The sequence below is a fragment of the Pithys albifrons genome, chromosome 9, assembly GCF_047495875.1.
Source record: "Pithys albifrons albifrons isolate INPA30051 chromosome 9, PitAlb_v1, whole genome shotgun sequence".
In the NCBI taxonomy this organism is placed as follows: domain Eukaryota; kingdom Metazoa; phylum Chordata; class Aves; order Passeriformes; family Thamnophilidae; genus Pithys; species Pithys albifrons.
In genome coordinates, this window is record NC_092466.1 from 22,663,692 (window position 1) to 22,679,356 (window position 15,665).

General features: G+C 37.8%; 1 protein-coding gene across 3 annotated transcripts in view; it reads left to right on the top strand.

Annotated features, from left to right (window-relative positions):
* ADK (adenosine kinase) overlaps positions 1–15,665 on the top strand; it is a 270,131-nt gene that overhangs the window by 68,698 nt on the left and 185,768 nt on the right. For all 3 annotated transcript variants that reach the window (XM_071564265.1, XM_071564266.1, XM_071564264.1), the window contains exon 4: positions 2,970–3,048. In XM_071564265.1, the coding sequence (XP_071420366.1) occupies positions 2,970–3,048 (79 nt within the window). The remainder of the gene's footprint in view (positions 1–2,969; positions 3,049–15,665) is intronic.

A 15,665-nucleotide genomic window follows, 5' to 3' on the forward strand; every position in this document is an offset into this window, starting at 1 on the left:
TGTAAAAGCAGGAACAAAAAAAAATCCCCAACTGACAGAAACGCTGTTGCCTTTAGTATAACTGAGCAAAACATGAACATATCCTCTTTGGTCAGTGCTAGAGTTGATCAGCAGTATCACAGCTCACAACACATGCTGTTGCAAATGCAAACTTGTTTTTGTGAAAATGCGCTTTAATGTGGTGGACAAATTCATGGTACCCCCTTTATATGGTGCCGATGGTGGGATTTATTTTTCTGTTATTTAAGGTAATGGTATGTTGCTAGGTCAGGAAAAGGGTCATGGTCCTCAGATACAGCACAGCCTTAAGAAATACTCAGAAAGACCAACAACGTCAGAACGTGAAACAAAAATAATACTCAGTCTTGCTCATAAGGTTCTAATTTTCTTGAATTATCCTAAGTGTGATAACAGCTTAGTCCTGAAGCGCACGCAGAAACTCTTGTTCGGCATTCCTGGGCCTTGGAGCAGTTTCTACAGTTGAACTTCCTTCCTTGAAGTGGAGGGTTTTATGAAAGCAAACACCATGTTTCTGAGGCATGCTGGAATGACAGTCTTCTCTTTGCAGGTCAGGCATAGAGGAGACAGTGACAAAGTCTGTGTTCCCACGCTGCCTGTGCCATCTGCTGACACTGTGAAAAATGTCCATCTAACTGTTCATCTTATGATAAACTATCAGCACTCGGAATTTTGAGGTCATTCTTGATACAACTTGCTTACCAGGCTCTTGTGGATTAAAGCATCCTAATTTATATTGTCCTTTTGATGTGTCATGGAAAATGGCCAGCAGAATTTACTTTTCTTGCAGCTGTATGAACTCATTCTATTTTATATAACAGATGGTTAGAGGTGTTAAATGCACCATCTTAATTCAAAGAAAAGGAGTTAGGTGTTTTAATGTTCAATCGGAAATAGTGGAAGGCAGTCACCATTGTTTGTCTTACTCTAGTAAGTAATTGTAAAGTAATTTGTTCAAATTATTTCTTAGATTACATAGTTTTCACCTTGAAGTCTTTATAATACAGACAGTATTTTATGGCTGTTCCCAGTGTGGGGTTTTTTTAACTCAAATGCAGATAACACCTATTTTATTCTTCATTTGAACTGCCAGTATATACACATACCTATCTAGACTTGGAGCAGGTAATGTGGGTGATCAACTGCAGTACATACTGTGTTTATAAGGTTTAACATGCCATTAAATAACATGGACATGGAAACTTTAGATGTCTTTAAGTAAAGAAATTAAAGTAGCAACTGGCATGCTTGTAGATATACAAGTATACAAAAATAACGGTGTGATTTGCACAGCACATGCTCCAACTGAAGGAAAAGGTAAAATGTCAGATAAAGAAAACATATTGCCAAAATACTTAATTGGTTCATGATGGTTTGTCTTTGCTTGAGAAGCAATTGTTAGGAGACCTGTGGTGTTTTGGGGTTTTTTTCCCCACTTTCAGCTACTTTCTATCATTTGAGGTTTCAATTGCTTGACATAGAATTGATGGATAATTAGTAGTGTCGATAACTATGAAAAGCATATGTAGTAATTTAGTTCTTGGTTCTTTCTAATTGTCTGCCCATTGGTAGCTTGCTAGGGTGAGTACCTCATTATTCAAACACTTGAGATGGAAAGTACTGTGGAAATAAAAAGCCTCTTATTGGTAACATGGTTTGGAAAAGAAGAACCTTTTTAACAAACAAGTTATTATTTGATAAATCTGTCCCCAAAACTGTTGTTCGTATACTGTAAGGAGATTGGGGTTGTGAGGGGGAGAGGAAGGGTAGGGTTGCCAGATAACATTAATTTTTTATTATGTGTGAAATAAAGATGTGCCACTCTTTTAAAAGATGCTAAAGGTAGATATAATAAAATATATTGGAATACATCTAACTGGGCAAGCTAAATTTGTTGAAGATAAACAGCCAAAGTAAATAGGCATTAAGGTCAGAGCTATGCTTTTAATTAGGGTTGACTTTGTGGTCCTCAAATCTGCAAGCAAATTTTACAGTAAACATTTTGACTTGCCTGCCAGGAGTATTTTCTTCTGAGTATAAAGTCTTCTGAGGTTGTTAATCCTGCTGTTTAATCCACTCATTGTGAAGTGTGCTTGGAATTTAAAGGCACGATGCAGCACTTGTGCTCAGCCTCCCTGCAGCCTCCACAGCTCCCTTGTTCCAGTTCCCTTTTCTGGCCTAAGAGAGAATTCTGGTTCTTGAGGTCTGGTGTGCTGTCATCAGAGATGTAACACATCGAGTCTTAGCCAGAAAGTTTGATCTGAAATATGAGGGTAGATATTTCCGTTAAAAGTTTAAATATTTGTTTAGTGTTCAAACCTAATATACTACTGAATGTTAACACAGAATTCTATGTTTTCATAGTTGTATGACTTGAAGGATTTGAAAGCTCACCATGGAGACACTTGCCTTTTCTGTTATCAGTTTTTCTCACATGCTAGTAGATTTGTTCATCAAAGTTCTTCACCTGTCTAAATAGACCATTTCATATGAAATCTTAAAATGTTGTACCATTGTTTGGGTCAAGTTAATTTTGAACTAGGCAACAAATCTCCTCAGTCTTCTCACTTAAGCTAGAAACAGAATGTAAAGTTTAATGAGCTGGAATAAGTGTCTGAGTATCTTCATTTATGTAATTTTTCTTCAAGCATGTATTTTATCAATCTAACAGTTCATGGCAGTCAAGCTTATACTTCAGATAATTTTTTTCCCTCAGCTTTACTCCACTTGCAACTTTAAGGTAAAGAATTCAAGTTGATGTCACACTTTGTATTGTAATTTTGACTAAATCTAAATAGATGTTCCCAACTTGCATCATGTGTAACAGTAGATGTATGTGACTTTCTTGTTTTCAAATAATGTGCTGTCATCTACTTCTAATCTTCAGGTCTTCTTTTGGAAATAAAATTGCAAAGTTTAACTTTTTTCTTTCCCCCTTTTTTTCCCAACAGATTCGAAGAACTTGTGAAAAAATTCAAAGTAGAATATCATGCTGGTGGTTCTACCCAAAATTCCGTGAAAGTGGCCCAGGTTTGTTCTTCCTTAGCAAAGAAGTAGTGATAATTTCACTTGGTGCTCTGTATTGTCTGTTCCGGTGAGCACTGCAGAGTTGGGTACTTGTGATTCTGTTGCTCAGACTATGCCTATAGTTTTTTATATGATGTGGTTTGAAGTTGTGTTCTTTAGTCTTTTCACATACGTTCTGCCAAGGTTATAGTTACAACTACAGTGTACTTGGAGTGAAAGACTTTTGTCAGAGATGTGTGGTGGGAGGATGAGAGGCAAGGACAAGGTCCCTCACTGCAGTTAGGAATCTTTTAATGAGGAGAAAAAAGCCACAGTGAAAAGGGTTAAACAGAGAAGCTGTTGAGTGTCCATGCTTGGAGATTTTCATAACTTACCAGGATGAGTTCTTTGGGCAACCAGATCTAAATTTGAGGCTGGCCCTACTTTGAGTGGTGGGTTGAACTGGAGACCTGCAGAGGTCCTATCTAGCCTGCACTGGTCTGTGATTCTCACCACATTTATCCTGGCAGACCTTGAAAGTTTGTCCATAAAAGATCAAAATGTAAAACTTGCATTTATAGAAGGAGGAGATTTCTGGCTATGAGTATGATGAATAACAGTGATGGTGGATGTGATTCAGATATATTAGTCTTTCTGCAAGTATAGTATCCCTTTTGTCTTAATACCTTCCAGCATATACCTGTGTGAATATTTTTAGATTGTGAGAGATATAAAAGTTCTATAAATAAAAATACACAAACAATTATATGCTTTTTGTTAATGATCCTGACTTACTAATTTCCAGGCTCCCTATATAGTTAAAACTTAGTGCCAGATAACTTTATTTCTTGCAAATGTGCATTTAGTGTTATAACCTAATAAAAGTTGCCTCCACCAATAAAAGGGAAAAATTCATTATATTAATAATCACTGCTCCTTTCTACAAAATAGTTGCTACTTCCTTTCTAGGGTTTTCATTGTTTAAAACCCCAAATGTCTTGAAAATGTTGGTGATTAAAAATAGTTGCATGGCATTGTCATTCTGAAATTAATCTTTCCGATCTTTTTGGGTTTTAACTATGTGGTCAAGCTGATTTTTTTGCTTCTGATACTTTGGAAAAGCCTCTTTTTCAGGGGAGCTCAAGTTATTGTAATCAGTCTGTCAGTATCCCTGTTGCCTGACCTGTGGGGCTGGTGTAGAGGTGGTGGCTCTTTCATGACAGCCGATTAGAGATGAACCTTTTGAAGGGAGTTCTTCAACTGTTTTTTAGTTCAGAAACATGAAATTCTGCTTCTGTTCCTGTATCTACACCAGAGAGATTTAGAGGCAAATGCACGCGGTGGACTCAGAGTTTCTAAACTTTGAAGTTTTCAAAGAGCCTGGGATTTTATTTCCATCTCTCCTCGAAGTGACCTCTGTGGCATCAGCTAATTTGTTATTATAGTATGTCTCATTCCTGTCTCTTACCCTATCAGTTCAGGTATTGTTCAATAATTACACTGTGAAGTGCACAGACTCCCTACAGAGTTGAGGAAATAGATGAAGTTTACATTAATGAATTGTAGGGTTTTCTATTACAATGCGTCTTTCTTACACGGATTGTGTTTTGTCAGTGAAATTTTCCTTTATCTTGGCTCGGAGTTGGGAGACTCATTCAGCTCCAGTTGCCATCTGGAATTGTATTTGTCTCCAGAAGGTTTGTCATCTCTTAGTTTCTGTTTCAAATAAGATTGAAACCTAAACAGTTGTGCATGAATAACATAACATCAGTAAGAGACTTCAAAAAGAGGGGTGGAGAGTGAGAGAGGAAAAAGAAGAAAATTCTGGAAATCTTGAAAGAAGTTTTTATTCTGTGACCTTTAGCAGAATAAAAAAAGGTGTGAGGATGGAAAAAAGTAGTTAAATCGTAAACCAAAATTAAACTTGAAATTCTGAAAGAAAGTTTGCAGCAATATTCATTGGCTTAGTGAAGAGAATGAGTGTGTAAGTAATCATAGGGAGGAACAGCGTAAATAGATATTTATTTCTTGAAAGTAACGGGACAAAGTAAAGACTAATTTAGGAAGCCTGACTGGTGACTGGGAAGTAAAGGACCAATAAATAAGTTCAGAGTGCTGAGGTAGCCACTCTCTTAAGTAAATGTGGATTCTCTATGAGAAGACATGGAGAAGAAACCCTAAGAATAACACTCCTTAGTTTTCCAGCTTGTGTTATATTATGGGAAAAGCTTGAAAAAGTGTTCTGTAAAGTGAGAGAGAAAACCTAAAGAACTTTGGTTTCAACTGTTTAAAGCTTGATGAGAAATAATGGCATGTTAAAGGCATCCTTGGAAACCTAATTACAATGGAATACAACTGCCTGAGTCAAATGGCTGGAAATAAACAAATGGACTTCAAAGTCTGGCAATTGCTTTTTAAAAAGTTGATTTCTGAGTGAGAAAAGTATATCATTAAGGAGTGTAATAGTAAAGTGATTGGATTAAAAAAACAGAAGAACATAAGAAGCAGCTCAAAGGGTTATTGAATTGTTTTTTTTTTTTCCAATAGTTGTCTTCTTTAAGGGTCAGAAAAGCAACACTATATTCAAACAAAAATACACAGGCAAAATGGGTGAGAAATTTAGGAGTATATCACATGTTTGAAAAAAAAGTGAACTGTTGTGTGCTTGCTTATGTGGGGCATGGCAGTCATCTCTTCTGTTATATATGCTCACATTTGGCATATTTTCTTTGTGTCTTCAAAGGTAGTGAGATGTACTCAAGAAGTATTATCTGTTTCTGAAATGGATAAACTAATTTCTTTTAAAAAAAGAAGAAAGTCTTAGAAATACTGTATTTATCGTGTATGAGAAATTTGAGTTGTTAATCGCAGAAAGAGGCAATAGGAAGAAGTTCGGAATTATGAAGAAAACTGGGAAGAAAATGAAACTTAAATCACGGGGTTTGGAAGTAAAATTTAAAGTAGCATCAGCTATAATGAAAATGGGGATTTTAGACGTTTACAAAGAATTAACCCGAATTGCAGTCAAGCTGTGAAGAGCAGAATTATTTTTTTCCTGTTAACAGAATGGAAAGATCTGAAGTGCAGCCTTGAAGGAAGGATTTGGCTGGTGAGGTACTAAAGGGAATCTTGTTATTTTTTCAATGTTGTCTTGCAGCAGAGCAGAAGGAGAGCGTGTGGCACACTGCAGGAGTGAAGGATGGTTGGAGAGCATCACGAGAATCAAAAAGCTGAGTGTGGGCTGTGTGATGTGCCCAAAGCAGACATTATATGGACAGGGTGTCTCAGCAGGGTTGGAAAAAGAGAAAGGTCTGGACATACCAGGGACAGCAGAAGGACTTTTTTTTTTGTGGGAGTGCTTTTAATATACAATGTAGAGGACATATTTCCACAAAGTGAAATGTGGAAGCAGAGTCAAAGCATACATTAGAGAGGCAGCTCTTAAAAGCAAAGTCGGGAGCAAATGAAAAATTATTCTGTTGCAAAAGGAATACAGAACACTGTTGGGTTAAACATTGAGAGGATGGAAGGCAGATAATAAAGGGGTAGAAACCTGGAAATACCACACTCTTCAGAAGGGTGTTATATAAACTTGATTGTACGTCAATAATATTTTTTAAAAACACCTGAAAATAGCGAAAGGAAGTACCAAGAACAATGTAAAAGTGTTGCAGGACAGTACTAAAGCTGGGAGGTCACTTGTTTATGTTCGGGTGTCCTGGGATATTCAAGTTGGTTGAACTGATCCTGGAAAGAGTGAGGGAATCAGTATTATTTTGGCTTGACTCATGATATGAATGAGATGAGGGTGGAGGGGAAGTTATCAATATATTCTAGAAATTACAGTAACAGGCATAAAAATGGAAAAGATAAAACAAATGAGATAACAGTTTAGTAATTCTTTAATGATATTAAATTAACAGCAGATTATACCTTGGCAATACTAATTCATATTAGGAGAGGAATGACAGCAGAAAGAAGTGAGGAAAGTGGAGATAGGAAAGAAGATGTGAGGGAATGGACAAAACTGAGAGGAAGAGAAAGGTAGTAAGTAATCTGCAAAGAGAAAAACTAGAGAAATTCCAGTATTTCTCTGATTCTACATTCCCCACAGTCCCGTCCTTGTTTCATCCTTAATAATCCACTTTCCTTGTCCCCTCTGATCTTTCTTGCATGTAAATTTGTTCACCTGGAAAAGAAAAGACGGATAACTAGAACAGACGGAGTACTTCTAAGGTCTTAAGGAAAAGTCTTACTGAAGTAAGTGTCCTGCTGTTTAAGACTTTAGTACTGAGTGAAAAAATAGAGACAAAAAGTAAGAACGAGAAGAGGGTAAGAACAATAAAGGTAAAGGGCTTTCCTGACTGCAGTACAACACAGAAAACAGGTGGAATCCACATAATCAGTAAAAATGCAGGTAATGCACTTCTAATGGTCTTGCGTTGCTGTTAGACACAGTTGTTGGGATTTTTTTTTTCTTTGCCCGCCAATAGGGAGTGTTGATAATTTTGCTGGATCAAGTTTCAATTAGTCACTAAAAATTGCTTGATAACACTTTGGAAAATGAGGTCTAGAGCGAATGAACTGAATTTCAATAATTTAGTTTCTGGAATAGAAACTTAAGTTTAACTTTCCTGTTTGTTTTAGTGATCTTGGCATTAGAATTATGGTTTTATACTATTAGTTTTGCTTTATGTTTGAAGTCGACGTTGTGATGCTTGCTTAAGAACAAGAAGTGTAGGGGTATCAAATTGAAACTGCAGTGTGCTTCTCTGACCTTTACTTGTCTCATTAAATTTTGGCTTTATATCTAATATGATATGTGACATCTTGCTTTAATCTGAGCTCTTGCAATCTCTCCAAGTGATTGGATCCATTATATTAAATCTATAAAATATGCATACATGTAACTGCATGCGGTTCATAAATAATGTATTGTTTTAGGGTTCTGCCAACAAACTAAATTCAGATTCATGAAGATAGTGTTTTACTACTACTCAGCTTTCTTCTGTAATTTTAATTAAGACTGTGCCCATCTAACAACAGATGTTGATTTGGAAGAAGAAAGATCTGAATCTTTTAATAGGGCTCTTGACTTTATAAAGTATCTAAAACAAAAAGCTTACATGTGCAGAGAGGGCAAGTACTGCTGACCAGGCCAAATTTGCATGATTTTTATCAGTGTTTATTTTGGTGTTGGGGTGTTGAGGTTAGAACTGCAAGAAGTAGTCTTTGAAGTTTTGTCTTTCTAACACAAGTGCTGGATTTCGAGTCTAACTTGTAGAATTTTATAACTTCGATTTTAAACTACACAACCTTTGCAACCAACAGTACATTTTCATTCTTGTTTTTGTGGTAGTATTTATACAGAATGCCACATTCTTCATCTTCAGAATGGGTGCTTATTCTAGCAATTCTGCTATTGCTGTGGCTCTAACTTAGCAGCTAGAGAGTGCTGTATTCTATTGTTTGTTCATCCTCGGAAGAATTGTGGAATTCTCGCTGCACAAGTTTTATTGGTAGTGATGCCATGTGAACTTGGAATAACATAACCTGACACATTTCAAGTTGAATTTGTAAGACTGGTAGATAAGAAAAAACATAAGTTAAAAATTTTTGGGAAGCTATCAGGTGGTTACTTGGTAATTCACAATAATTGTTTTATTATACACATCTCCAAAAACCCCCAGGCTGACTCCCTTTTTCTTTCTGCACTACTTTTTGCTGTCTAATTGTAACCTTTCATTTTTTTGTGGCTGTGCAACATTTTTGCAAAAAGCATGTGTCAGGTTGTTAGATACTTCAGAGCAGCTTGGCTTTCAACTAGAATATGTGTTTATTTACTGTTAATACTGTGTTGATTGGAATGACCTTTAAATGAGGGGTAACATTGAGAGAATACTATATTAAATTATGTTGAACTTTTGAGTTCCACTGTCATCTCTGCATCAGAAGTATTATGCTTTACAAGTATCAGCTTGTATTTCAAGGATTTGTAACTTCATCCCAATTTTTATTCTTCAGTTATGGTTAACTTGATTTGTTAATCTGAAGTGATTGTGCTTTTTAACATTCTAATAAACTGACAAGTTTGAGAATTTCCTTTTGAAAAATGAACAGATTCATGCTTGTTAATAAAAAACAGTATGTGCTGAAGGCTTAGATGTGTTTTAAATTTTTACTGTTTGTTATATGAGTAATTATCTAAACCTTGGTTTTATATCAAGTGTGTGTCTACTGAGTGAAGGCATGCATAATCCAAAAATAGTATGTAAAATTAAAAAATTTTCTATGAAGATTACTTGTAGACAGAACTGCATTCTATAAACAATATGCACTGTAATCTTGTAAACACATAACTAGTTTCAGTGCAACTGGTTCCATGTTTTTAAAATTAGGTTTATATGTAACTGCCAACTAGTACTCTTGGCTAAACAATACTTTTTTATGGTATCTACGAAGTCCCTCACACATTAGCTCTTCAGTGTTCAGTCATTTAGTGATTTCTTCCTCACTTTCCTATCAGTCTATATAAATGGACATATAACTAATGAATTTAATCTTTTTCTCACTCGTGAAAAGTTCTGCATTACTTCTATACAGTAGATTAGACCGAGGCATAGCAGGAAGCAAGGCTTGGCTTGGGAGCAAACCTCAAAATACTGAATGTTCATATGGGAGAGAGGTAATGGAAAGGCCATCAGGAAGGTCACCCCAAGAATACTCTCAAGTTTTTCATGTTGATGCAACTTTGCAGGAACTGTAATTTTTTTATTGAATCTATCACACCGTAAACTAGAAGTTCTCTGTTCTGCTTATTATGTGCTTAAAATCACTTACACGACAAATACCTTTCTCTAAAAACTGTTTCTGGACTAGCACTCCAAGAAAGTGCAAGCAAGTCCCCTAAACAACTTTTCTTCCTATTTAGTGAAGCAGAGAACATTTAGCTCTGCATCTTTCTGTTGTCTGAAAGGAGACAGGTTGGTTTTGTTTTTTGTTTTTTTGCTAAGAGAGGTAGGCTCTGTGCTTTCTGAACCATTTGGATCAGAATGTTAAATTCCTCAGAGTTAGTTTTGGCCTTATGCTTGATATTCCTTAAGCAGCTTCATTTTCTTTCCTTAAGCAGCTCTGCCCAGATGGGCTTGGTGGCTCCAGCAAACATGTGTTTCCAATATTTTTAATAGTTCAATCCAGCTCTCAGGCAAATGTACAAAAAAATTCTCTAAACCATTTTCTGTTTGGTATGGTTTAATAAAGTTAGAGGTTATAGCCTCACCTTCTCTTCAGAAAACAATCTTGAGGTGTGTTTCTCCATCCATTCCAGGTCCCACATATTCCTGCCATGCACAGCACTGGTCTAGTGTTCCACAGCATGGTCTCCTGGCAGCACCATGTGCTGTCCTGCAAAGGCACATACCTGCTTCTCAAACCTGGCCAATATAAGGGAAGATAAACCAGAGAAAGAGTCAGGACTTATAGCTAAATTTTTCTTATTTATACATTACTAAAATCTATATGCTACTAGCGAGTAACGTGGACCTCTTAAACATCTGTCCCCAGTGCTGTGTGTGGCTGGTCCTAATGAATGCGGTGTATACTTGGTGAAGGAGTAACAAAAAATGCTTCAGAGCCAACTAAAACTGTCACTTAAAGTTCTTGTCTCTGGAAATACTGCAGTGGCTGGTCCTACAGTGGCAGAGGTGATGATGTCCCATTGATAGTGTCACAGAGGACAGGATCATGTGCCAGTGACATCAGTTTCCTGAGTTATTTATTCTCTCAAGTGCGCTCTATCATCCATATGTGTTTCCAAATTATCCCACGTCAAACACCACAGTGATGTGTCCCTGGTTCTGACAGAACAGACAGCCTTTCCTCGTCAGAATTATAATATGCAGCTTGGGAAACTGGTGTAATGCCTAAAATGATCAGTACAGATGTCAGAGAAATTTTGTAACATTTGAAATCTGCCTAGATTTTTTGGAAAGCCTTAGAGAAGATTGCTAGACTTTTTTACTCAGCTGTACCTAAGATACTTTTCAAAGTCTTATTTGGCACTACCTTAACAGTTCAAAAAACCAACAAAACAATTTTATCATTGTATCAAACCCTGAAAAAATCTCAGCAAATTCCCCCCAGATTACAAAGCTGGGAAGTTCTCAAGTTATTTCGTGCTTGTGAAGGAAGCCCATACATTATTTCTATGGTTTTGGGTCAGATGGTGAAAGTGAGTGACTAAGCAGTGCACTGGAGAACCTGGCTTTTCAAGGTTACTGATAGTGAGGCTTTTTTCTGCACACCAGGAGTAACTGTGAGTATTCATAGACCTGGGAATGTCGTTTCAACAAACACCAGGATGGTCAGAAAATTAAGCTGTAAAGAGCCTTGGCAGTTTTTGAGATTCTGCAATGCAGGTCCCTTAATATGTCCTCTTGAAAATGAGTTTCAGTTGCACCACTGTCAGTTGACAACAGACTTTGTTATGAGACAGATGGTAACTGTGAAGTATTGCAAGACAAATGTCCTTATGTGCATCACTTTGTCATGGAATTGAGTGGTTAACTGCTGGTCACATGGACTGGTCTGTTTGATGCACCAGAACCATACCCACTTGCTTTTTCAGATCCTGTCCATGGACAGCAACGTCAATAGGACTGTAGGAAGACTGTCTTTGATCTATGTCACATCCAAAATCACTTTAGAAAAACAGTAGAAAGAGTTGTACAATCACATTCTGCCTAAATCCATTCAGATAGAAAGTTGGAACTCTCTCTTCCTCAGTGTGTTTGAATGAGCTTCAGAGTGCATATGCAGCCTCTGTTCATCCATCCAAAATTGTAATTTATTTAAATGATTAGAAACTGTTTCCATATTCCAGAGTAATCAACATCAGTCACCCAAATGGAATCAGAAGGCACTATATAAATGGTAGCAGTTGGTTTTTTTCTGCGTGTGCAATTTAGCTGCAAGCTGCTTGACTCAGCTTATATGCCTATTTAGCTATGTTAACACCATGTTTTGAAGCTGTAAAAGTTCTGTTAGATTTTTGAAAAGCAACTAAGGAATCTGGGCTCTGTCCCTGAGCTGATGTCCACCTGAATGAGTGGACTCAAACTTCATTGTTTTTTGATTTTGTTTTTCCATGAGCCAAGCCAGCTCTAACTTGTACAACATGCTATATTGAGAGTGATATCAATTAGCATGGCCCCTAATTTAGGCTTACCCTGAAAACAGAGCTGTTTTTAGGTCTAGGTAATGCAGTAATTAGTGCAGGCTAGGATTTATCCTGAAGAAGCAAACATCTGGAGGTATCAGAGTCACTTTTAGAGGACCTGGTTCCAAGGGTGCAATGCTGTGAATGCTCCAACCTTTTTGTGTGCAGAGTGACAATGGGACTTCCTCAGAACCTTTCACTCCATGAAGCTCTCCATGCAGCAGTGGGCTGATGGCTTGACTGACATTTACTTGACTTGTTCCCATTAGTTGACACTGGAAGGAGAATGACTGCTTGATTTGGCAATCTCAGAAGAGAAGATAAATCCCTGTGCTTCACTGATATTAATTTGCCGTGCCACTCAAGCCTTGGGAGCTCAGGAGCTGTTTTATCCTTAGCAACTCAATAAGTTACATAGCTACATCTTTAGCAATTAATTAATGTTAAGTGATGTGATACAGTGGGGAGTTAATTGCCCTAGAACTCTGAAATGCCAAGTTACAGGGATTTCTTGCACATCTCTGGAATGCTTCCTATTGAAAGTGTACACTTTTCCTCCCCTGAACACAAACACTGGAAATCTTGCTGTTAGCTAAGAACTATATGCAGGTTTTATAATATACTATTCTTGGAGATCTCATGATTTCCTCAGAATGTTTAAATATGTTCGTATAAGTTCCTTGCACATTTATTAGATATACACAGGTTTGTTGCCTAAAACTCTTCTTTTCTCTCCTTCAGTAATCTGTGCTCATTCCAAGTGCATGTATGTCTGATTTTCTACTTTTGATTCCTGCTAACTTGCATTGTAGCCACATAATAAATTAGTATACCTTTCTTGTATGTATGATGGAGGTAATAGAGGTTTATCAGAATAGAAATTTAATGTAGTAATTTACTCAGACTTCTTAACAGTGCAAAGGGCTAAGGACTAGTTTATCAGGATGTACAGTAGGGCTCTTTTTAGGATCCTGAGCATGACTTCCAAGGAACATGTAGGATTGCCTTACCAATCATATCAGCAGACTGTGTCGGAATGGCTTTTGCAGTGACTGGCTTTGTGAGCTGCTCTGTTCAAAGATACGGGATAATGCAATGAACTCCCAATAGAGAAGTCTTATCCTAGGACTACTCCAATAGCAGTTGACATACATCCTGACCCATTAGAGTTGGCCTGTAGGTAATCTTATTACTGGTATATATGTCTAGTCTTTAAAATAAAAGAACTTTGTAAAATTTTACCTCATTGATATGCATTGAGTTTCACAGTTTTATTATTCTTGCTGCAAAATAGTATTTGGATGGATTTGGCCTGTTACCATCTTAAACAACTGTAGTACAAAATGTACCAGAATATTTACCCCATATTGGTGGGGTTCTGTTCAAAATGGTCATAAGACCTGAAGTGAAAAACATGCCTCTTGTAAAACCGTGAATTTTTTAAAGCACAAAAACATAAGCAGCAGCTCCACTTAGTTTCCAGTTATGTTGTACCCAGTACAGTACTGAAAGTTGATGAGCTTGTATTCACTTTGAATGCCATGCTTGTATTCTGCTTTTAACTCTGAAATGTTTTGTACTTTTGAGTGAAAGAAGGGTCCTTTATGCCTCATGGCTAGGTGCTGCGTCCTTTGTTTACCTATGCACTGTATCTATTACTCTTCCTCCATCCTCGCACATACCACAGGATTGGGACAAACTCCCAGAATCACGGAATCTGCTGACTTGAAAGGTACTCCCAAGAATCATCGAGTCCAACCCTTAGCCCTGTGCAGGATCATCCCCAGGAGTCACACCATGTGCCTGAGAGAATCATCCAAATGCTTCTTGGAATCTGTCAGGCCCTGGGGAGCCTGTTCCAGTGCCCAACCACATTCTGGGTAAAGAACCTTTTCCTGTCCAACCTAAACCTCCCCTGACACAACTTCAGTCCATTTCCTCAGGTCCTGTCACTGGTCACCACAGATAAGAGATCAGTACCTGCCCCTCTCTCTTCCCCTCACAGGGAAGTTGTAACTGCAATGAGGTCTCCTCTTCTCCAGCTGAACAGATTGAGCACCCTCAGCCGCTCCTCACAGGGCTTCCCCTCAAGGCCCTTCACCATCTTCATTACCCTCCTTTGGGCACTAAGAGTTGAATATCTTTCTTACATTGTGGTGCTCCAAACTTCCCACAATATTCGAGGTGAGGCCACCTCATTGCAGAGCAAATCGGACAGTCCCCTCCCTTGCCTGGCTGGTGATGCTGTGCCTGATGCCCCCCAGGACACTGCTGGCCCATGTTCAACCTGCCTTTGACCAGGACACCCAGGTCCCTTTCCTGGGATGTGTCCTTCCCTGGCACTGCTTTCCAGCCTCTCATTGCCCAGTCTGTACAATCATCCAGAGTTGCCCCATCCCAGGTACGGAATCCGACACTTCCCCTTGTTGAACTTCATACAGTTGGTGACTGTCCAGTCCTCCCATTTGTTGAGCTCTCAGCAATGTCTCGAGTATTTCAACTTGTTTGCTTCTACACAGTTGTATTTTTTCCATTTTTCTAATGAGAAGACTACTCTGATTTACGAAAGCATCCTTAGGAATTAGATGCAGACTTTGTACAATTGAGTAGTATTTACTTATAAGAGACATACCTTGTATTAGCAGTAAGTTTAGATTTCCTAGTCAAGTGAAATTACTACACCCAATTATACTGCATTTCTTCAGGACATTACAGTTTGACCGATAAAGGAGTTCAAGAAAATTATTTGCTCTTGTTCTATTAATTTGTTGACATATATTTGTAATCTGTAAAAACACATCTTTGTTTTATTGTTATTGTAGTGGTACAATCGCACTGTGGGATCAATTAACCTGGTTAGTTTGTCTTTTAAAAATGCAGTCTGAAATCAGTGATGTCATATTCTTAGTTTGTAAATAAAATAAAAGGCTTTTGGGTTTTAAAGACAACTGAGATTTTTTTGGAACTCTTGAGATGAGCTGGGAGTTTTTGCCTTTTTCATACATCTTATGTGGAAGAAGTTCTGCATGACTGTAGATTAATTCCATAGACTACAGTAGATGATTATTAAACAAAAGAAAGGAAACTTGTTGACATAAATGTTTAACAATTTTATTATTCGTTGTTCAAGTTTTTTAAATACGCTGTGTACAAATAGAGACTATGGGGTGGGTGTGATGGATGAAAAAAGGTAACTTAAGTGTGGCTTCAGCAGTTCTCATCTGTGATCTCAAAATGGGTCAGCTTACTCTGTAACAGCCACTGAATCGCTGCAATCTGCAGGCCAGGGTACCGAGATGATGTAGGTGCTGATTTGGTTCTGTTTACCAGGCTGTCAGCTGCGCAGTGAGGTAGGTGTGTCCTGAGCCAGCTCAGTTGTTCTGCAGTGAGGGCAAGGGTTCCTGGGCAGAGGGTTGGTGGTCTG